The sequence below is a fragment of the Sceloporus occidentalis genome, unplaced genomic scaffold, assembly GCF_023333645.1.
Source record: "Sceloporus occidentalis isolate IW3139 unplaced genomic scaffold, rSceOcc1.0.p SCAF_135, whole genome shotgun sequence".
In the NCBI taxonomy this organism is placed as follows: domain Eukaryota; kingdom Metazoa; phylum Chordata; class Lepidosauria; order Squamata; family Phrynosomatidae; genus Sceloporus; species Sceloporus occidentalis.
The window spans coordinates 1,478,019-1,501,045 of NW_028317115.1; the positions used below are offsets into that span (position 1 = coordinate 1,478,019).

Sequence of the window (23,027 nt, forward strand, 5' to 3'; positions counted from 1 at the left end):
AGCGTGCAGGGTGGTCGGGAGCCCTTGACATATACTATATAGAGCCAAAAGATATGCTTGTTGGATTGAGTTCCAGCCCCTTCTTTCAGCGATAATAGCCTGCACCCATAGAGCATTTGTGGGGTTGGGCACTGATGTTGGATGTTAAGGCTTGGATCGCAAATCTCTGTTCCAATTCATAATAAATTGGAAGCCCCACTCCAGTTCCTCCATACCAAACTCATCAACCCTTGTCTTTGTGGAGCTGGTGTCTTCACGCTAGAGCAGGAAAGGACTTTCCCCAAATCTACCACAAAGCTGGAAGGATTATATTGTAGCATTAACTTTACCCTTCACTGAAACACAGTCCCAGACCATTTTCCCTCCTCCACCAAACCTTACAGCAGGCACTATGTATTCTGGTTCCTAGCGTTCTCCTGGCATCTGCCAGATCTGTCCATCAGATTTCCAGAGGAACTTTCCGGTGCTCCAGGAACGCGTCGCAGGGCGATTTATGCCATGCCATCCAATGCTTAGCATTGCTCATGGTGATCTTTAGCTTGTGTGCAGATGCTCGCAGAAACCCATTTCATGAAGCTGCTGACACAGTGTTTGTGCTGATGTTGCTTCTTAAGGCTGTTTGTTTGGAACTCTGTAGTGAGGGACAGGATGGGATTTTTATGTGCTAGGAGGTGCTTCAGAACTCTGCAGCGAGTGTGAGTTCTCTACCGCTTTGTGGCTGAGCAGTTGCTACTCCTAGATCCTTCCACCTTACATTAACCGTATTTACAGCGAACTGGGGCAGAAACTTAGAACTGATTTGTGGCAAAGTAACAGCTCTTCTACTCCCAATGTTTGTCTATGGAGATGGCTGCCTATGTCCTTTATTTTATACACCTCTTAATGATGGTACTAGAAACCCTTAATCTCGATAATTAAGATGGGCGTCTTAAACCAAACGTGACCTTGGACAGGCCGCAGTTTTTTTTTTTTTTTTTTTTAAGAATGTCACAGAACTGAAGAAAGTAAATGAACTATGTATTTTCACAAATCAATACTCCTTTAATATAAAGACATGAACATTAGCAGTTGTACAAAACATTTATACAAATACTTCATTGTGATCTCTGACGATACAATAGGCGGCCATCAGAGATTTCAGCTGCCTAAGCTTTCCTCTGTCACATCAGCTGCTGCTTCCGGAGAATTGGGCTGCACGTCATCAGACTGATTGAGCTCTTCCTCCTCGCAGGTCACGTCCTGGGAGCGGGATTCACCTTCTTCCTCCTCTTCATCAGCCTCTCCATCGTCTTCCACATCCATCTCAAACACTCTCACATGACGCAGGTTAGAACTGAGCTGAAGCGTAAAAATAGTAATTTTACTCACCATAAATTCTCTTTTCCCAAGTATAGTGGCAGTACCGTTGGGTTTGCTCTTTTCCCGGGACAAACACTGTAAAAAGATCGAAGGGTTAAGCTCCACCCCCCCCCCCTTACCCTATAACCGCACGTACCGGCGTTAAGAGTCAGTTAAATAACAAGAGGACCAAAGGATGGAAAAAATTATCTTTATCTTTATTAACGAAATTTGGGAGGGAAACCTGTACTGCCACTATACTTGGGAAAAGAGAATTTACGGTGAGTAAAATTACTGTTTTTCCCGACGTATAGTGGCAGTACCGTTGGGATATATCAAGATCCCCCCCAAAAAAGGGAGGGAGTTAGACCTTAACAGGGTGAAGGACCTGACGTCCAAACTCAGCTGCCACAGCAGAAGAAATGTCCAGTCTGTAATGTTTGATGAAAGTGTCCCATGAGGACCATGTTGCTGCTTTACAAATCTCCTCCGGAGAGACCGAAGACTTGGAGGCCCAGGAAACCGAGACGGCTCTCGTGGAATGAGCCGTAATCTGAGGAGGAATCGTGGCCCCACAGGAGTCATATGCCAGAGCCATCTGGACAGCGTAGATTTTGACACTGCTTGCCCTGAAGATCTGCCATGGAACTGAAGGAACAGATGGTCAGATGAACGAAAAGAAGAGGTACGTTCCAAATATATGGTAAGAGCTCTCTTAACATCCAGAGAGTGCCAGTTACTTTCTTCTGGTGTCGCAGGATCTGGATAAAAGGTTGGCAGGACTATAGGTTGGTTAATATTAACCTGAGATAACACTTTAGGCAGGAATGACGGTCTGGGATACATCACCACCTTGTCTTGATGGAAGATGAGAAAATCTTTTGAGGCTGAGAGAGCCTGGAGTTCCCCAATTCGCCGTGCTGATGTGATAGCTACTAAAAATGCTGTCTTCAGTGAGAGGAATTTTAGCGAAACCTCCTGGAGAGGCTCAAAGGGAGACAAACACAGAGCTTTGAGTACCACGGTAAGATCCCATGGTGGAAAAAACGTTCTAACCGGAGGTCTCTTAATCGTGATGGCCTTAAAAAATCTCCGAATTAAGCGATCTGACGCCAGATCGAGTAGCATGAAATGACGGAGAGCAGACACTTGACCTTTAAGTGTTGACACCTTGAGGCCCGCTGTAAATCCCCCATGTAAGAAGCGCAAAATGACCGGAATGGATGGAGGAGAAGTCTGCAGGTCTTGAGACTGACACCATTCCAGAAATTTCCTCCAGGTTCTTAGATAAATAGTTGATGTAGATAGTCTCACTGAACTCAAGAGAAGATTAGTCATTATAGGGTCTATACCTTGATTTTTCAGGATCAGCCTTGCAGCAGCCAAGCCGTCAGTCTGCACATTTGGAGGATGTGGAGCGGAATTCCTTTCGTCTCCAAAACATCCGTGGACAACGGAAGTTCCCAATACGTTATCAAAAGTTTGGGTAAGGACTGAAAACCAACTCCGGTTTGGCCAAAACGGGAGAACTGCCAACACTCTTGCCTTGTCCATCTTGACTTTGAGCAAGACTCGAGGAATCGACACCGGAGGAAAGATGTAGGCCAGGTTGAATTGCCACTTGATCTCCAATCCATCCAGAAAAGGAGGGTAATCCATTCTGTACAGAGAGGCAAAAAGAGGGACTTTCCGGTTCAGTCTTGTTGCCATTAGATCCACTTCTGGCAAGCCTACTATTGCCACCACAAAAATAGTCGGATGAAGGGACCATTCTGCTTGAGGGCATCTGTTTCTGCTGAGGTCGTCTGCTAGTACATTGTTCTGACCTCTGATGTGAACCGCAGATAGCATCTAGATTTTTTTGTGCCCATAGCATGATTTTGGTGCATAAAGTTTGAAGACTGGTTACTCTCGTACCTCCTTGTCTGTTTATATAGGCCACTGTTGTGGCGTTGTCTGATTGAACCTTTACCGGGTTGCCCAATATCCATGGCTTGAAGAATACTAGGGCCTTGAAGACGGCATTTAGTTCCCTGAAGTTCGAGGATTGACGCACCTCCTGCGTTGACCACTTCCCTTGTGCTGTGTGAGATTGGAAACGAGCTCCCCAACCAGTCTGGGATGCATCTGTGGTAACTATCAGCCACTGCTTGGGTTGGAATGACAGTCCGCTTATCAAATTTTGTTTGATTTTCCACCATTCTAATTGTCGAAGCACTTCCTGAGATATCAGAATATCTTTGTCTAGGTCCTCGTCGTTTCTGGACCAGTGGGACAGAACGTGCCATTGGAGAGGCCTCATTCTTGCCTGTGCCCAGGCTACCGCCGGCATGGTGGAAGTCATAAGTCCCAAAACGCTCATTACCCTTCTGATAGAACAGAAGGGGTATGCTTGGAGATCGGCGACCCTTAGCCGGATGCGTTTGGCTTTGTCTTTTGGAAGAAAAAGACGTAGAGATCTTGAGTCTACCCGAAACCCCAGAAACTTGATCTCTGTTGTTGGATTTAAGTTTGATTTGGCTACATTCAGAAGCCAACCATGGTCTTTGAGCAGAGCGATTGTCACTTGAAGATCTATTAAGAGTTGTGCAGCGGATGAAGCTTTTATCAGCCAGTCGTCCAGATATGGAACCACAGCTATTCCTCTCAATCTTAGTTCTGCCGCCAAAGGGGTGAGAATCTTGGTGAAGACTCTTGGAGCGGTTGATAGGCCAAAGGGTAGCGCCTTGAATTGAAAGTGATGGAGACCTTGGCTTGTGTTCACTGCAAATCTTAGAAATCTTCTTGACTTTACCGCTATAGGCACATGTAGGTAAGCGTCCTGAAGGTCTAGGGAAGCCATATCATCCCCTCTCTGAATCATTTGAGTAACCAAAGAGATGGTTTCCATACGGAAGTGTTGGTATGGAATATGTTGGTTGACGAACTTCAGATCCAGTACGGGACGAAAAGTGCCACCTGGCTTTGGGACCAGGAACAAATGGGAGTAAACCCCCTGAAAAAGCTGTGTCTTTGGAACGTTTTCTATAACTCCCTGCCTGAGGAGTTTTGATGGTGCCTTGATTAACGCTGTATTCTTCACTTCACTGATGGGTAAGAGGAGACTAGAAAACAATTGTGTGGTGAACTGCAAAATCTTATGGTGTAGCCTTCCGATATAATCTGACGGATCCATGGGTTGCTGGTAGTCTGGAACCATCTTTCCCGAAACATCCGAAGGCGACCTCCTACTTTGTCAGAACCGTCTCGCCCTATCTTGTCTAGCCGCTTTAGGGTGAAATCTGGTGTCTTTATTTTGTTTCCGAAAGGAAGAATTATCCGATGGTCTGAAATATCTCTGCTTATTGTAAGGATACCTGCGGTTCCATTTAGGCCTAACATCTTGAGGCAGTGCTTTCTTGGTGTCCGACATTTGTTTCAAAAGTTATTCCAGAGGAGAACCCAAAAGCTTTTTTCTCTCAAACGGTAAATAACACAGTGAAGATTTAGATGCAGAATCAGCATTCCAGGATCTAAGCCAAACTGCTCTCCTGGCAACCGTAGACAGCCCCATATTACGGGCGGATAGCTTGACCAATTCTTCCACTGTATCGATCAAAAATTCATTAGAAAGCTTCAAATTTTTTAGAAGTTGAGAAAGATCCTTATCTGCATCCTCCAGAACGTGGTCTTCCAATTTCTGGAGCCATAAGCCTTGAGCTCTCGCTACCGCTGCTCCAGCTGATGCTGCTTTGCTTTGAAGCCCTGCTGCTTGGAAGATTCTTCTATTAACAGTCTCTTCTCTCTCGTCCATGGTATCTTTTAAGCCGGAAACTTCTCCAATTGGCAATGTAGTTTTTTTAGACAACCGAGCGATCTGGACATCAACTTTAGGAAGCTCTTCCCATATGATGTCATCTTGAAGCTTAAAAATTTGTTTGAAGTGCTTTGAAACAAAAGCTCGCTTACTTGGATGCTTCCACTCACGCTGTACAAATTCCATAAGGTGAGGCAAAATTGGGAAACCCTTTTTCTTAGCTTCTGGATTCAGTAATACATGATTCACTTCTTTAACGAATTTCCCCAGTTCTTGAGAGGGAAAACCGGATTCGGATTCAGAATCTTCAGAACTAGACACATCCATAGATGAACGCGAACATTCCCCAGATGACAACTCTGATGTGGATGAACTTCGCTCTCTCCTGCGTTTTTTACTTGGCTTGTCGTGCACCGTTGGTTTGGCAGCCTCCTTAAAATTATCCTGGAACCAGGATAAAAAAGACTGCATATCCTTCTGTTTCTCCTTTGCCAGGATATCTGCTAAACACTGCTGGCATGTCTTCCTCTTGTAGCCGTCTGGGAGAGGAGTATTACATTCAAGGCAAGTCAAATGTTTAGACTTGCATGAAGCCTTTTTGGGAGGAGCAGAAGGCATTTTATCCTTCTCTGGAGATGAAGGGGTTAACATATTTTTAGTGTATCAATATAAAGATCACCAAAAAAACGTGGGGGGGGGGGGTCAGACAACACGGCAAAACCTGTCCTGACACACACTCTTGAATTTGGCGCCAAAAAAGATGATCCGAACCGCGCATGCGTTGTAGCACGCGTTATAGCCACCAGGGCGTGCGTTCCACCTTACTGCGCATGCTCCTCCCCTGGCTGCTTAAATCACCGCTACAGAATCAGTCTGTAACGCGGTGCCGACCGATGATTCAAGCGGAGCCGAAGCCCCAGTGCTCGTCCCTGCGGGACAAAAAAAGAACTGACTCTTAACGCCGGTACGTGCGGTTATAGGGTAAGGGGGGGGGGTGGAGCTTAACCCTTCGATCTTTTTACAGTGTTTGTCCCGGGAAAAGAGCAAACCCAACGGTACTGCCACTATACGCCGGGAAAATAAAGTGTAAACATAATTATACAGCAGTTAATCTTCTGCTTCTGATTTATTAAAATGCAGTTAAAAAACATGTACTTAATTATTTATTATGTAAATATTTTTGTTTTCATCATTATTATAATGGCAGTTTCTAGTATTAATGCTCTGCAAATTCACAATAACCTTGTTTAATCAGGAGATAGTTATGCCAGGGCTGGAACAAGTATTTCAGATCATCAAACTAATTATAATACTAAACAAAGATAACCCGAAGAAACACAACATTTTTAAATGATTATTTCATGTATAGAACTATCTGTGATAAAGAGCGGGGTACCGCTTGAAACGCGTCAGATTTGGGGTTTCCTGTGTACTGGATGCACAGGTGTGAACTATGCTTTTTAATCATTAAGTAAAATAAAGCTGGAAGTTTTTTTTTTCAAATGTTGGATCGATCCCTTTGTTTTTTTTGTATAGAACTATCCAGCCCTACCTGGCCCTACGTTACTAAATAAACCAATTATCCAAATGTAATTAATTGGATTCAATTTCACTAGACACAACCAGGCATGATTAATGCCACCCCTGCTGAATCTAAACATCGATTAAATAGTCTTTGATTAAATAATCAAAGTCCTTACAAATGCAATTCATGCTTGAAAACCCTCCAAAGTGGCTAAAATAAAACAATTCTGCCAAGAAAAGTAGGCAAAAATTCCTCCACGGGAGTACCCAGAGGAACTGTGGGACGAGGCCACGGCGAATGTCCATAAACTCACCACTAATACGGTAATTCATGAGAGATCTTACAAAGTGATCGCCCACTGGTACCTGTCGCCAATGAGACTTTCGCGCATGATACAGGGTGGCGACCGCGGTTGCTTCAGGGACTGTGGGGAACCTGGCTCCTACCTCCACTCTTGGTGGTCATGCGAACACCTTCGTCCGATCTGGTCCACCTGCTTTACTATGCTGTCAAAAGCTCTTGGCATTGATATTACAGCATCCCCGGAGCCCGCTCTGCTGCTCATGGACACTACTGACACCTTGTCTCCCACTGCTTCTCGCCTCATTCACCGCATATGTGCGGCGGTCAAACAAGCTATTGCTCGACATTGGAAGGCTACCCCTCCCAATCGGGGGGAAATTCTCGCAAACATATGGCATCTTTTCACTATGGAGAAAATGACAGCTACTCTGCGAGACGACATGCCGAAGTTTGAGGCCATCTGGGTTAGGTCCACTCCGCTTTACACCTTTAGGCAGCTGGAGACACACCTTTTCATAACCTCCCCACACCTCCCATCCCATTCCCAAATCGTCTCTCGACGATTCTGTATAAAAACATAAAATTGCTTTCTTGTCACAACATTGTATACTTGGTCATTCGTACACTTAAGTGGATTCCTCTTTGATGTTAAGCATTTGTACATCTAGCTTCTAATGCTCTGTTCGCATTCCACTGACATGTGAAACCTATGTATTCATAAGAGTTTGTGCTCTGGATATATTTTTCTATTGACCATGCACATATTGTACTTTTTTCAACATTTGTTTTGTGATCAACGCAAATAAAAAGATAAAAAAAAATAAATAAATTCCTCGACGGCGATGTAAAAGACTCATGGCCAGTTATCGAGAACATTTGATTGCAGTTTTTGCCGCCAAGCACGACAAAACCAGTTATTAGGTTAAGGGGGAATTACTTTTTCACATGGGTGATATAGGTTTCGATTAACTCTTCAACTTCAATAAGTGAAACGATCATTTAAAAAGCTGCATTTTGTGTTCACTCACATTGTCTTGATGATCTGAAACATTAAAATGCTACAAATATGCAAAAGCAGAAGAAATCAGTAAAGGGGCAAATATTTTTTACAGCATGTTATTCCCTCCCTCGCCAGCAGCTTTCTCTCTGGCTGCTCTCACATGCGCAGGGGTATTGCATTATGTGACCCTGCAGCACTCCTGTCTCCGTGGACTGGTCCAACTGAACTTACCACGCACGCCACCTTCCTTATGCCATTTACAGAGACATATTGCGCTTTCATGTTTTCTAGGATCCTCCATTGCCCCTCGAGAAATACAGTTCGTGCCGGTATGTCAGAGCACTGTTCTTCCAGCCTGTACAAGATTAAAAACATGTAACCTTTCTGTAGGATTCCTAAGTCCTATCGCAATTTCAAGCTTTAAAATACCCCGCTAAAAACCCTGGAGAATGACTATTCTAAGGCATAATTTACTCCCTTGTTCAGGGTTTCATTAATGCCCAGCACTCTGGCAACATCCCTACTTTTTAAACTTCTCCATACCCTGTACCAGTGGTGGAACTAGACAGCCAAGGGCAACGGTGCAAGAAATTTTGTTTCATGATAAACACAATTACAAATAAATAAGCAAAAATTATTTCAATTAACCCTTTAAAGGACAATGGGCGGTCCCTAAACCCATTGAAAACAATGCATTTTGAGCCCGTACATGTACAGGCTGTCATTAAGGGGTTAAAAGATTACTACATTTTTACAGTGGTAAGTATGTTTTTAGGGTCTATTGACTAAACACTGGTGAGAATTTGGATGGCCGTGGAAGAAAATTGCAAAACTGAAAATATTTGTACATATTTAACCCCTACTCAATGTCTCCCCATACCTTTTTTACATGTATACAGACATGTGAATAGTCCAGTTCAATGGTGGAAATTTGAATCTATTTATATACATGTGATTCCATTTTATTACACTTGCTAATCTTATTTTACATATTAAGATACTTGCACATATATCCCAGTGCTTAGAATAAGCGAGGCAGCGGCTGAATGCCCTAGGGGTGGCTATCTTGTACTTTGAATTGTTCTGTTCATCTGAATTCTCTAAAAGGTCTGATAGAAGATTACATACCACATTTCTGCCATATATTTGCTACTTCCCACCATAACAATATTTCCCCATGTATAAGACGCACCTTTTTTTCAAAAAATGTGGGGTCTAAAACCTGGGTGCGTCTTATACAGTTGTTGTAGATTGTAGAGGGGCAGCATATTTCAGGGGAGCGGAAAAAAACGCCGCCCCAAACGCCCCCACAGCAGTTACTACTTCCCAGTCCCTCCCTGCAGTCACACTGATTATTGGCCCTGCCCTTTTATGTTTCCCAGTCCCTCCCTGCAGTTCAGTTACACTGATGATTGGCCCCACCCATTTCCTTATAGCGTCCACACTGCTCACCAACTCATCTAACAGTAAGTATAAAATTAATATTTGGGCTGCTGAAAGTTAGGGGAGGTGGGGGTTAATTTAGGGGCAGTTATGGTTGATGGGGTCTTTAGGGGCAGTTATGGTTAATGGGGTCTTTAGGGTTAATTTTGGGGGTGCAGTTATGGTTACTGGGGTGCGTCTTATACATGGGAACGTCATAAATGGGGAAATTTGGTGGGCTATCCTTATCTTGAAAATCATACTATAATGCTCAATCTGTAGGTGTGCATTTACTAGACACATGTAGTTTACGGTATCCTCCCTTTAAAGCAGTATAATTCCATGTGCCTACTGCATACATCATGACGGCTCCTTACCTCTTGCTTGAATCTCTTGCAAACTGACGGTCTGATTCTTCATCGGAATATATCAAAGACAGCGGCAGCTGAGCTAATATCCTATCCTTCCCCTCCTGTTCAGAACCATCTCTCAGAACCACAGTGATAAGGTCTTCGTCATAAAACCGTGCATCCAGACAGCTGTAACGACTGAAGGTCAGAGAAAGGAAAATTTGAAAATACGTAGGATGCAGTGTAGTCTGAAGTGCTTGTATCAGCAATACGGCAGAACAATTATTCTTCAATAACGTTCTTGGGAGACAATGACAAGTCGGTCCAGTAAATGATACAGCCTATTACAGCTTTTTTACACAACTCTCGCAGTAGTCACCTTGCTTCTTGACTGTCAGCTGTGCTACAGTTTAAGGAAATTCCGAATTCAACGGCTAAGAGAGCATCATTTGTAGATCTACAAAATCAAAGAGATTCAGTTATTGCCGCAAGACACAGAAGACAGCAAATCTAAATGGTCCCCACTTTGTAAAAATGTACATGAAAGGACAACACACAATATCAGACCAATCATTGGTGGTTATATAGAAAATAAAACATTTGCCTGTAAAGTTCTAATACCAGCACATAGTGACGCGACTGAATCAAAGAAGAGATTCCACTGGTTGCTGTAGTCCTAAGAATAGTTTTTAAATATCACCCCCCCTTGTGTCCACGTCTGTGCCCCGGAGCTGCTAGTACCTTGATACATCTGTTGGCTGTCTGAAGATGATGAGTTTTGACTGGGAGCTCTCAAGCATGTGGAACACGACATAGTGAAGATTACGTGACTTGTCATTCCACCTAAAATTATAAAGTATAAGAAGATGATCCCACTACACACTCTTTAACAAAAATGTCAAGTTATAAATAGAGCAAAACTCTTACAGGGAAGGCAGGGAAATCAGCCTCGGACAAGATACTTCACTGTAATAGAAATAGAAAAAATATTTAGATGACTATATATATATATATATGTCTATAAGTAAATGTGTTCAAGATAACAAAAAGTGTTAGAACTCACCTTTTAGATGCTTGGTACAAAGGAATACACTGTTTCTGTTGCACAGACTTTCCTATAATTTCCTAAAATGCACATAAACCAACATTAATGATGTGTTTGTCTCATTACATTTAAAAATTATTATTTACAAAACGCCTGAGTTACCATATAGGGAATAACTTGTACAAATCATAGGATATTACCCCCCCACCACCACTCCTGACCTCATCCCGCCTTCTGAAGATGCTGGGGAATATCCATCACAGGCATCGAGTAAATAAGCAGGGAAGAATAATCGATTGTAAGGTTATAAGTACACTAGAATTCCCTACCCTATTCCACCAGACTTTCTCCCCATATTCTAATTTCTAATGTTCAGTAAAAACCCACATATTCCCTAAAGCCTACAACATTCCCACCTAACGACCTCAACCAGAATGCCAAAGAAACCATCTGCCATGCTCTCCATGTCGCCCTCGCTACAATCAACCCACTCTCATTCAAGCAGTCCTCTCCTACCGTCTTCTCTCCCCCTCAATCAAATATATTGTAAGCTTCTACACCAGTTAAATGCCTGTTATCATTTAAATAATTTACTTTCACTTTACCCTATAGTAAGAGAGCTCAGAAATCTCCTGGCTCTATATAAATATAACTCCCCCGTTGTAATGGTGCTATAGAATCTGCTGGTACTCTGTGAGTAAAATATGATCATCAAAATCAGGTCAAGATTGCTGCCCCCTAGGTCCACATTCTGCAAAGGGAACAGGTCCACCTTTAATATAAATATATATATATATATGATTTAACAAATGACTATTTATTCTATATACCTGGTAGGCACAAGTTGGCGTATTTGCACCTACATTTAAATATTCATTAAAATATCTTGGTGTGCCGCTATATTATTTTACAAATGAGGAATAATAAAGACTTACTGCTGGCTTTGCAAGGCACAGGTTAATAACACCTTCCATTTGTCGTTTGACAAAATGCAATGATTTTTCAGGATAACAGGGAAACAACAGTGGACTATCTAAAAAGAAAATGTTAAAAGAAAAGTGTCATATGGTTACTAATGCTGTAGGTGGCGCTGCTAACACCTTCTGGGAAGTCTGTCTAGGGCTCCCCGCTCCTCCTTAGTGGACAGGGTAACTTCTATGAATAATTTTAAGAAATACACTGCATTTTTTACGTTTGCATATTTAACGTGCCGCTCTACTTTTGAAGAAGCCAAAGATCTTTTTAATTGAAGCGATAGTTGCCTTTCAGGTAAGTACTTTTCTGGAGAAAGTTAAACCACTGGTTTCCTTCTGTGCTCGGCATAGACATCAGGTCATCATCTTCATCTTTCAAATACTAAGGATTAAGAAACAACAGGCGACTTTTCAGGGATCAGTTCCGAGGTCATCAGACTTTCTAATTAAGTCCAACCATTATCATAAAAAAAATAAGTGTATCATAACACAAAATGTCCAGCGTAAGATAACCAGGCTTGCTTTTATTTCCCAGGACATTTCTACATATACAATTATTACTTCTAAATGTCATTTTTTGATATTTTCAAAAAGTCAAACCTCTCTGTTTCAAATTTTTATTTAATTCTAATTCTTACTGACATAACCAAATTAACCAGCTAAAGTAATGTCCCAAGTACACATGTATTATTAGATTTTTGACACATCAAATCTGCTACTTTATCTGCTACACCAAAATGCTAACATATACGATTGTATACCAAAAAAACCCCCAAAAAACCTTAAGAATGCAATAAATGCGGTGGGGCGATATAGCGCAATACCCCAAAACGTGTGAGGCACAAAATGAAAAAGCTACACATCCAAAGCATACCAGGGATGCCAAACGCTGATAATTGTTTTGCACATAAAAGTAAACTTGCATATTAGAATAATAAAAAATTCATTTTATTCAAAATGAAGGACGTATGTTTTATATAAAAAAAAACTGCCCAAATAATTCACTCACTGGATGGGAGCTCGAAAGTGAACAATGTGAATACCACATTAGTGTAAATTTGTTCTGATAAAACACTCAAAATATTTACATGCCCTCACCTAGAGTGATACTCGAGCCCCGTCAGGAATTTATCTTGGCTACTTTTCTTAGTAATTACAAATGCCAGAGAAGAAGTAAATGGGCAGCACTTGGCTTCAATGATACTCTTATACCAGAGGATAAGACGAGCTCATTATTATAGAAAGCCCTCATTAGTACTCTATATTCCTACTGGCCTTATTTTAACCCCTTGAGGACAACTGGTAGTCCTTAAACCCATTAAGGACAAGGCATTGTGAGCTCATGCATGTGAAGGGGTTAAAGCGACTTCCTTTGGTGCACTTCATCTGCACTAAAGGTTCTCGTGATCTACCAGGAATGCTATACAGATTCTACTTGAAACCATGTCTCGTGACTATACAATTATGTTGCAATGCTAAAATACACAGTTTCCCGAGAACATCTTTCATGTGAGGATCACACAACATTTTCTTCAAGCAAGGTTAATGGTTTTACAAAATTGTGGTGTTTTTTATTAATTGGGAAAAATGCTTAGAAAAACATCAGATGACATTTGGGTACTTAAAATCACATATGTGAATTTAGGGGTACCAAGGGACAAGTTTTTTGACCACACACAATGTCAAGACTAATAAAACATAAAGGTTCCTGATTAGAGCTGTGAAAGAAAAGACTTAAAAAAAAAAGGCAACTACTACAGAAACAGTTTTCAATATTTCACTTAACTCTATTACTGATGCAAAGCGTTATTTGTTAATTATACAAAACATAAGTGGCTTCAGAATTGGAACTTTGGGTGATGATTCAGTAGAAAGAGGTACACATCTTGTGGAAAAAAGCGACAGATCTCATCTCCAGGTGTGAGTGTTTGGGTAATTTGTGTCCTAAATGGGAGATATGGAAACTATGGCTACACAAACACCAGTATGGCTTATCTAAGTGTCAATAGCCCTTAAACTGAAAGGGTTAATCAGAAAGGTCTGGCCGAATTCTCATGTTCAGAAACTGTGATACTTTACCTGACCAACGCGTTCTACATTGAAGTATTTGCCTTTTTGGTTATACAAATCAGGTGCCTAGAGAAAAAAAATAGAGAATAGGTTCAAATGGACTATAGGTTTAAGCACTCACATTTTTAATATTATTAGTTGAGCCAAACAGGCATCTATAATTATCTTATCCTGAACGATGATTATTTCTGGTCACAAAGGCCCAGCACATTCCACTGCGCTGTATGAAGGGAAGGCAGACTGGTCCAAACATCTTAGCTCACAGAATTTTGGCACACGTAGCCCGATTTAAAATGTCAAAAGGTACTTATTTCTCGTGCATTAACATACTTTCCCCGGGACGCTCTCCAACACCTTTTACAACACCATTTCTCTATTGCCTGAGTTTACAATCTGCAGAAACAAGGGTCAGATTTACATCCCAACTATATACAATATATACAACCTGAACTATATAAAACAATAAATAATAATAACTAGGCTCATGGAAGGTGCCAAGTGCATCATAGTCAAAGACAGGTGAAGAGAAAGCTGGAGTGCGCAGGACTATTATTAAGAGAGATGTCTAGAGCTGGATTACTTTTGATCAGGCAGTATCATGCTAGGTCCATGAGGATTGTCTCTCTAAAGCCACGTGGCCACAAAGTATCAACTTTGGGAGAAAACCGCTGTAAACTCAGGGATACCGACCTCATTAAAGTGCTCAGTCAGGAAATCTGCCACAAATGTAATGTCCTTCTGAGTCATCTACACACAAAGCAAAACAAAAATGAGTACAGTGTGGCATTAGTTGGTAAATTAGATGATAATTTTGTTTCCTGAAGTGAGAAAACTTTTTTAGAAATTAAAATGCATCTTCACAGAAAAGTGGCAATTTCAGGGCAAGTTACCTTATTTAGTTCAGGAATCACGTGATCATCTGACATTCTTAACATAGCTATAAAAAAAAAGAGATTTCAATATTATATATATATATATATATATATATATATATATATATATATACACACACACACACACACACACACACACCGTATATAAGAATTTTAAGAAAAATCCAGTATACAAAATTGAACTATTAAAAAAGTTCTGCCTTTCTGAAACCTACATAAAGTACTTGTTAAATCAAGTATATTGTTAAATGGTATATTTTTTTTGTTCCTGACATATTTTTACTTTGAGGAAAAAAATATAATTTAATATAAATTGATAGGGTGACATACTTTTTTCAGAATGGGGAAAAAAACTGAAACACTTCTGTTACTATTACTTTCTGAAAAATAAGATAGTGTGTTACTAGAGCAGACAATCTTTAGGGAATTCTCCAGGGTGTCCAATATGGTAGCAGTGATCATTTCTAAATTATTGAAGGTATGTGGCATCTGACACTTCTACCTATGTTTGCTACCTTTTTGAACCTCTGCATCATCACTCAATTTTGTTTATTTGAATTAGTTTTTATTAAAGTGCTCCTTCTCTTAATGAAAATCCTTAAAAAAAAACCAAAAACAAACGAATGGCGCCGCAATCGCTTGCACCTAACTAATGAAAAATAACGTCAATAAAGTGATATTCCCATAATTATTATTATATTAACCTCAGTGCTGGTAGATTGAGGTCGGTGGGGAGAGGGGATATTTTAACTTACCAACATAAAGCCAGCGAAAGAATGCTTTGAAGTTTTTCATGCCACTGTCTATAACTCTGAAGACATAAAAGCAACAGAATTGAGATTGGGTATTTTTGTGACATAGAAACGATGTTATCAACATGATGAAAAATGAAATCACACGTCACATCAAAGCTTGAATACTGATCAAAGAAAATCTACTAAGAACAGCCGTCTTGTAAGTTTCCAATTCGTATACAAATGTCTAGGAATGAGCTCAATGTTTTACTTTAGAGCTAAAGAGTGTGCTTCCGGCACTTAGATGGTAAACGAAATGCTGTGGTGGTTGGATAAAAGCCAGACAGGAGGGGGTTGAAGTAAAGAACTGGTCCTGGGCTGCCCACTAGTCTACATCTGAAACGTATGTTTTAGCGGCACTGTAGTGCTTTGAAAGATGTCGGTTACATTTCTATTCTGAAACGTAACCAACCTACAGTCACTCCTTATTTTTTCTTTGGCCTGGTTTTCAGTATTTGTTTTTAATGTATTTTCCCTACATTTTAAAATACATATTCATATGCCCATAATGTCACACTTACTGAAGAAGCTCATTTGCTTTTAGTATGAAGGAACCAACAGCTGTTACGGCATCTGCAAAACAAGAGTAAACAAAAAAAAAAAAAATGGCAACAAGTCAAAGCACACGATGATTATTCTCTAACACGCTTATATACACGCACACACATGCACACAAAAGTAAAAGAGCAGACCGAGGATTTTGCTGAGGTTCCGTAAAGTTTATTCACTTTTAGTGGGTATCATAACAGAAACGTAATGTTTCAGCACTCTTATTAAGATAATAGAAGTATAAATAAGACGATAAAAGCCCCAGGGCTGAAACTTTGAGTTTCTGTTATGATACCCACTAAAGTGTATGAACTCTCCTGAACCGTACCTTTTTACTTTTGAATCTGCTCTACTAAAAAGGGAGTATATATACGCACGCACGTATAGCTTGAAAACACGCAGATATTGCATACAAAGCATTCATTAAAGAACAAGAGAAATGTGTCGGTGAGGAACTAGCCTTCATGTCAAGTATACATATTGTATTTAGGTACAGCTAATATATCATAAGAAAACCTTTGCACATATAATATACCTTCAATTGCTTTGGCGTCAAGTCCAAGTGGCTCATACTTCTGCTTCCACAAAGCCATGCCTTTAAGCTCACTAAGATGGTACAGCAAAGCTTCTGCTCCACTGCAAGTAAAGACCAGGCTGAGTCGTGGGATTTTACGTCTTGTGTAATGCAATATGTCAATGTATGGATTACATACCGAAAAGCTTACTGCACACACAAACGCTCAGTGTAGAAAACATCCATCTCTACAGCGTCCTGGAAAAACGTTTGTTTTCCAGACAATATCAGTACGCTGGATTCAAGGTACACACAAATCCTTCCTTCCCCGAGTAGGAAACACTTATCAGTATATTGCCTGATGATTTGGCCAGTGCATGAGCACAAGAGATCGGTGAAACTACGTATGCCTCATTTTTGGATTACAAGTAAACGTTGCAGTGGCTATGAAGCAAAAATATCACATATTGGATTGTTATCTGACAGACAGTAAGTGACCTTTTACGCACCTTTGTAAGTGGCTGATAACTAGCTTTTGTATGGTGGAATATGACGACTCAACAGATTGTCCAAGTTTTTTTAACCCCTAACAATACAAAGACATTGTCTAAATATACATCCTCGCCATATTATTAGTGTTTTTCACAACAATAAAAAAAATGCAGAAACAATCTAGGCAGTTTAACTTACTTTGACTGTCAGCTGATTCATCAGTAATGTCTGGAGCTCAGGACTAAAAGACAAAGATATATTGAATTTAGGTACTTGGGTTAGTATAGCATGAAGTTAAGTAAATAAAAAAATATCTTACCTTGCTTTACCCCACAAGAGCAGCTGCATAAATTCATCCTGTACAGATGTTGTAGTGTTTTTTTCCTAACGCAACCAAGAAAAACAATAAACAGGTCAGTGTGAATATGACACATTTGCATACTTATGCAGACACACAAAAATGCATACAATACGCAAAGTGCTCTTTCACACCTGTACAAACTTAGTGAGCCTTGAATCCATCTGCATTAAAATTTCTTCCCAGGCTTCACACATACATGTGAGGGATAATTTCAAATACTAAAAAAAAACAGTAAAGACAGATAAATTAATAGGCAAAATAATTGTGATCTAAATATAATTGTATTAACTATTAGCTTCAAGATATTCTGGTTTTATTATTAGAATGATTATTACATCCACTAAAGGGTAACAAACAATGCAGAATCAAAATATATATTCATATTGGATTTCACACCAATAATCTACGAAACAAAAAGTTTTATTTTTGAATGCATGATACCTGAAGAAGAGTAGAAATGTGGGTAAATTTCCTGGCCATCCGTGTAACTTCAGGTAAACAATCAGACAACAAACTAGTATCCAGCTGTGAATCCAAAACAAACACAAAACGGTGAATAAAATCGGTAGCTGTGTAAAATCTCAATTACTGGAACTCATGGGAAACACTACTCACCTGGAAATATGTAATCTCTGGTGTAGTGTTTGTTGATAGTTCGGTAACAACTGAAAGGGATTTTAAATCACTAGATAAGCATAAGCTAAGGCAAGATCCATATACCTGCAGACAGCAAAAAAAGTAGTGTTTGATACAGACAATACAGTTTGACAAACAAAATAGAATTCTTAATGTGTGTCTAAATCACTCCTAAACACAGGAGTGATGGTTGCTGATAGAGGGCCTCTTTGCCACACACATACACATATATATAGGTGTGTATATATATATATATATATATATATATATATATATATGTGTGTGTGTGTGTTTTTTCCATGAATCATCCGGTTCAATAACATTAACCTGTATAAAACACTTTGTGATATCACAAACTCAATGCAACATTGAAAACCATTTTCTTCTTTTGAACTCAATTACTTGGATTATGAATGCACAATATTTAACATAATTTATTTAAAACAATTCCATAAAGAAACACGGTACCTCGGTAACTGTTGCAATCTTGTACATCCCATATGCATAGATTTCAATCTGCCCCGAGTCTCCTCCAAGGACCAAAGCATTAAGTCTTAAGAAACAAAGAGTACAAATACGAAACATAAAGGCAGGTATGAATTGTTTAGTCCACCTCCCCCACCAATTTGGAAAACATAAAATTCAAAATCTTCACTATACAAAAATTCAACACGATACTAGCTCCTTAAAAAATGCAATTTAGGGAGCAAGGTCAACTAAAAAAAAAACAAAACAGGACAAAGTACTTTCACAGAATGATTCATCTCATTTAAAACAAGTATAGAAAATAATGGATGTTTCACGTACCTTACATCGCCCAACAGCTTCAATATTTCATCTGACTTCTCTTCACTAGAACGCAAAGGCTTTGGTTGAAATTAAATGATTCCTAAGACTTATGTTTAAATACATTAATAGAGTGCGGCTTACCTGAAAATCTTTGCTGTGGCACTGTAACTAAAGTAATAAAAATAAATAAAAAGTTAGCAATCATAATAACAGTAACCGATACAAAGTAACAAGCTATTGAAAAATAATGTGTTTCATTCATTAAATGGTAAGCTACAACGGGAAAGTGAATTTTAACTCAACGTATTAACAATGTATTGCTAAAACCAAACACAACCCATTTTTGTAAGAGAGACTTGCCACACACACTTGCCTTTAAGGGTGATTAACAGATACCCCTAGTACCGGCACATAGACTGCCCTTTTGGCTTAATTTTCTTAATACGTTAGATTTCACAGACAAATACACATACGATTTTTCAAAGGGAAAAATGGCATTAGACACATGAAAGATGAACAAATACATATTCAACTATCTCCCCACAGAGACTAGGGAAACTCGCAAATAAAACATGCCACAGAAGAGTCATTACTTTTTCGGTAGAGCAGGTAGTTTTGGCAGCAGAGTGTTAGATTCATCCTCAGCATTGTAAAATGAAGTCAAGATACTGAAAAAAATGAAGAAGGATTATAAGGAGCTTTTAAACAAACAGTAACATTACTGTACGTTATACATCATTAACAGTGCACTGTAAGTGTACCTGTAATCTTATCCTATACATTTACAGACAGTAAAATGTCACCTGCACATTCCAAAAGCTGGGAAATCTAAACTTATCTTAAAGTAAAATATACAATAATATATTGTAATGCCTTCAATAAAACTCCTGTACACCTTCACATTGTTATAATGAGGTAACATAACCTATGGTGAAATCAAACCATTTTTGTGTGGATAATATTGATATTTGTTAACGTGCCTATTCTCCTCAGTCACTTCCATCCAATGCATGCAAGACACGGGGGATTCCACGGAAAAGGAGTGGAGGCTTTCAGGCTTTTCTACATCACACAGCACAACTTTCTTGGTATCGGCAAGACCAAAAGCCAAAACTGTCAACAGAAGAAAAGCCTTCAGTTAAAGACACATGATCACGATGCCGCGATGCATCACTAAGCATTAATACATTGTTTTCTCAGTGTAGCATGCACTTTACGTTTGCCATCTGGTCTCCATGCCAGGGATGTCACTTCCTTTCCAGTATTCTCATTTGGGGGCAAATTCCAAACTCTCTGAATATTTGCTAGTCGATGAAGCAAGACCTAGCGTGTCGCAGAAGATACAAAGAAAGCCACAAATAAATGAGTACTCGTCATACCTCCCACAAACCACCCCACAGCAGGCTTATTCAGGCTGGAACTCCTCAAGTTTTGTGCCCCAATGAATATTGTATAGTAAGAAGCAGCATGCATGCGAATCGTATTAAATCCTCTAGATTGTAAGCTTGCGAGCAGGGCTCTCTCCACCAAATGTATCGGTTTGTCTTAGTCTGTCAATTCTTGTCTTGTCATATCCCTTGAATTTATGTATTGTATTAAGCGCTGCGTAAACTGTTGGCGCTATATAAATAAAGGATAATAATAATAATCACTTAGCATGGCATCCCATTTGAAACTGAAACACTGAGTTGATATTTCACTTGAAGAATTATTCCTATATTTCTACCATGCTCCTCTTATTGATAAAAATCTGTTGCTAGTTTTGTGGAATTTTAATTCAGTGACATCATACGCATACCTGGGAACTTTCCAGGTTTGACCCGGAGATTGCCGGGTGACGCACCGCTTCTCCGGGTCAAGACCCGAATCCTCCGGGTCGCGGGAGCGGGGTCTTGACGCGCCCCGCTCATTTTCCCTTGAATTAGGGGTGTTTCCAGCAGACGCCAGCGGGAACACACTTGACATCAGCGGGAGCGCCCACCAACACCAGTGGGACCACCCACCGTCAGTGGGCAGTCCTGGCCGCGTACCGCAAAGGAAGGCTCCGGGTAGCCGGAGGCCAAAAGTTCCCAGGTATGATTATACGTGACTCAAAAGTTTATATTTCAGTAATATTACTATTTGATACACATGATATTGCGTAGTCTACATCATTGTATTCAACTTTCAACAGCATAATAGGTTACATAAACATATGAAACTGCGTTTGGTCTACAAGGAATTGTTCAAGTGTTTAAAATGTGGACATTCGCCCGATATTAAGCACACATTGCAATCTGCATATTACCTCTCCAGCTTTGTTGACTAACGCAATGAGATCTCTTTTAGGTGACCAGGACATAAAAATAATTTCATGAGGAAGCTGCTTCTCCCCAACTTGTCGAAACGGCGGCATTTTGGCGTAAATAATGACATCAACACTGAATGCTTACTTTTGCGGCTGCAGACAAAAAAAGAATAAATAAGATTATTAAAAAAAAAATAAAACATGGAAAAAAGATAAATGCTATACAACTACTTTTCTGTGGCATAAGGTTAAATAATCCGTGTGACCGTAAGAACAAATATGTTTGTTTGAAAAATAATGAACATATTAAAAAAAAATCTTTAAACATTTTTTTCCCCATAAAAAGAGCTATTAGTTAAGATATATGTATAGATAGATAGATTATACACACACATACATACATAAATAAATGAATACATGTAAATGAAAGGGATAATGGCTGATTAAAGCACCTGTAGGTTAGGTGATTCTAGAAAGCCCTTTGAAATGTTTCTATAATGACGAATGATTTTACATACAATAAACGTACGGGCTGCTCTTGCCCTCAGCGCCCACAATCTGGAACTCAACCACGGCGAATCCCCATACAAGGAAACCTCCGCGCCATAACAATGACGCAAAACGCCAGCGCCACTGCACAACCAATCAGTCTGCGAGAAAGGTTACACAGGAAGCGCATCACGTCGCCATGGGAACAAGAAGCAGAACTAAATAAATATATAAATGGAAGCCGCTGGTTAGAGTCCGTGGTCTGTGTAGAAGCTGAACTCGCGCGCGGTAACAGGAAGAGTGTTTTTACATTAGCTTAGTTCTCGTTTTAAACCGACGTCAACGAGGTCTTACCGTCCGGTAACGCCATGTGCTTACCGGGTTTCTAGTTTCTCATTACATAGATGTTAGCTGCGGATACGGTACTGTAAGCATCCATTGAAGTAGATTTGGCGCCGCAGTACATGTACTGGTTTAATATCTCCCATGTGTCCCGCTTTTGGGGGGGACGTACACCACAGTAATGGGTGTACCATGAAACTTATCACTTGGATCTTAAAAAAAAAGCCATAAAGGACAATTTTTTTCTTGTTATTCCATGTACAGTATATGCTTACATGATATAAATATTTAAATCTACACCTATTCAATACATTTATACTAAGGGGGGTGTTTATTTCAACCAACTCCATGCATTTTAGTAGTTTTATAAGAAAAACTCAAAATATGTATTTTTTTTTGCTTTATGTACGTAAGGCCTCGTATCAGCTTGCCATATCGATCACAGTAAGTATTTGCTTAAGTAAGTAAATGGTTTCCGAATCTGGGAATTAGGCTGGTCTAGAATCACCAACTTTGCCGTTAAAGTTGACCGGCCACATGAAGTGTAGTATTTATAAACTGAAGCAATTGGTTATTGTCAGATCTGCTCTGTCCCCCGAGATACCACTCCGAACACCTCTGTGACAAGACCTGCAAGGAGAATTCATCCTGATGCTGATGAGATCTGTGTCGGGTAAGATGGTCCTGCCCTCCCGGTCTCTTCTCACTCTGGAGTTTATTCACTAAAGGGATGGCTGGCAGAGCAGTTGTGGTTTCAGCCCTTGACTTTACTATGCATTATGAAGGGCCAACCCTGGTGAGCTTCTGCAGAAAGCTCGGCTGACTGTATCATATTAAGTTGAATCAGCAAGATCTCTCCAAAGCCTTCTTGCTCATTCAATTATTTATTATGCAATGCCGGGTCACTTTTAGAGAAGAGTCTCAGTCTCTTTGTTTTTTCCCCCCTGCCGTTGCCTTCTCCATCCCCCAGGCCGTATTCTGTATGGCCAGTGGCTGCTGTGGCCTGGAGACATCATCAGTACCTCTGGCCTAGATAGACTGGAAGGTTTAGAAGCACC

The 23,027-nt window shown here is 40.0% G+C and overlaps 1 protein-coding gene across 1 annotated transcript; it reads right to left on the reverse strand.

The window, feature by feature from the left end:
• Window positions 1-1,137: 1,137 nt before the first annotated feature.
• On the reverse strand, window positions 1,138-21,246 carry LOC149281333 (anaphase-promoting complex subunit 4-like). Its single transcript, XM_089499420.1, has 28 exons — window positions 21,139-21,246; window positions 20,069-20,174; window positions 19,832-19,964; window positions 19,445-19,519; window positions 18,993-19,019; window positions 18,870-18,914; window positions 18,531-18,615; window positions 18,042-18,146; window positions 17,868-17,951; window positions 17,558-17,644; window positions 17,385-17,449; window positions 17,264-17,306; window positions 17,083-17,159; window positions 16,595-16,695; window positions 16,032-16,083; window positions 15,472-15,527; window positions 14,714-14,760; window positions 14,514-14,570; window positions 13,833-13,889; window positions 12,042-12,135; window positions 11,715-11,812; window positions 10,798-10,859; window positions 10,662-10,700; window positions 10,476-10,577; window positions 10,114-10,191; window positions 9,762-9,932; window positions 8,194-8,317; window positions 1,138-1,338 (listed from the first exon to the last, which is right to left on the reverse strand). Exons 1-28 carry the CDS (start codon window positions 21,244-21,246, stop codon window positions 1,138-1,140), a joined length of 2,379 nt encoding a protein of 792 aa, XP_089355546.1.
• Between the last annotated feature and the right edge of the window lie 1,781 nt (window positions 21,247-23,027).

Excerpts from the sequence above, each read along its gene's own strand:
- LOC149281333 (XM_089499420.1), bottom strand. The coding sequence starts at position 21,246 with ATGCCGCCGTTTCGACAAGTTGGGGAGAAGCAGCTTCCTCATGAAATT. Across the intron at positions 16,696-17,082 it reads GTTATCAGCCACTTACAAAG|TGGAGCAGAAGCTTTGCTGT; the intron begins GTGCGTAAAAGG and ends CTTTACTTGCAG. Across the intron at positions 8,318-9,761 it reads GCAAGAGATTCAAGCAAGAG|GCTGGAAGAACAGTGCTCTG; the intron begins GTAAGGAGCCGT and ends AATCTTGTACAG.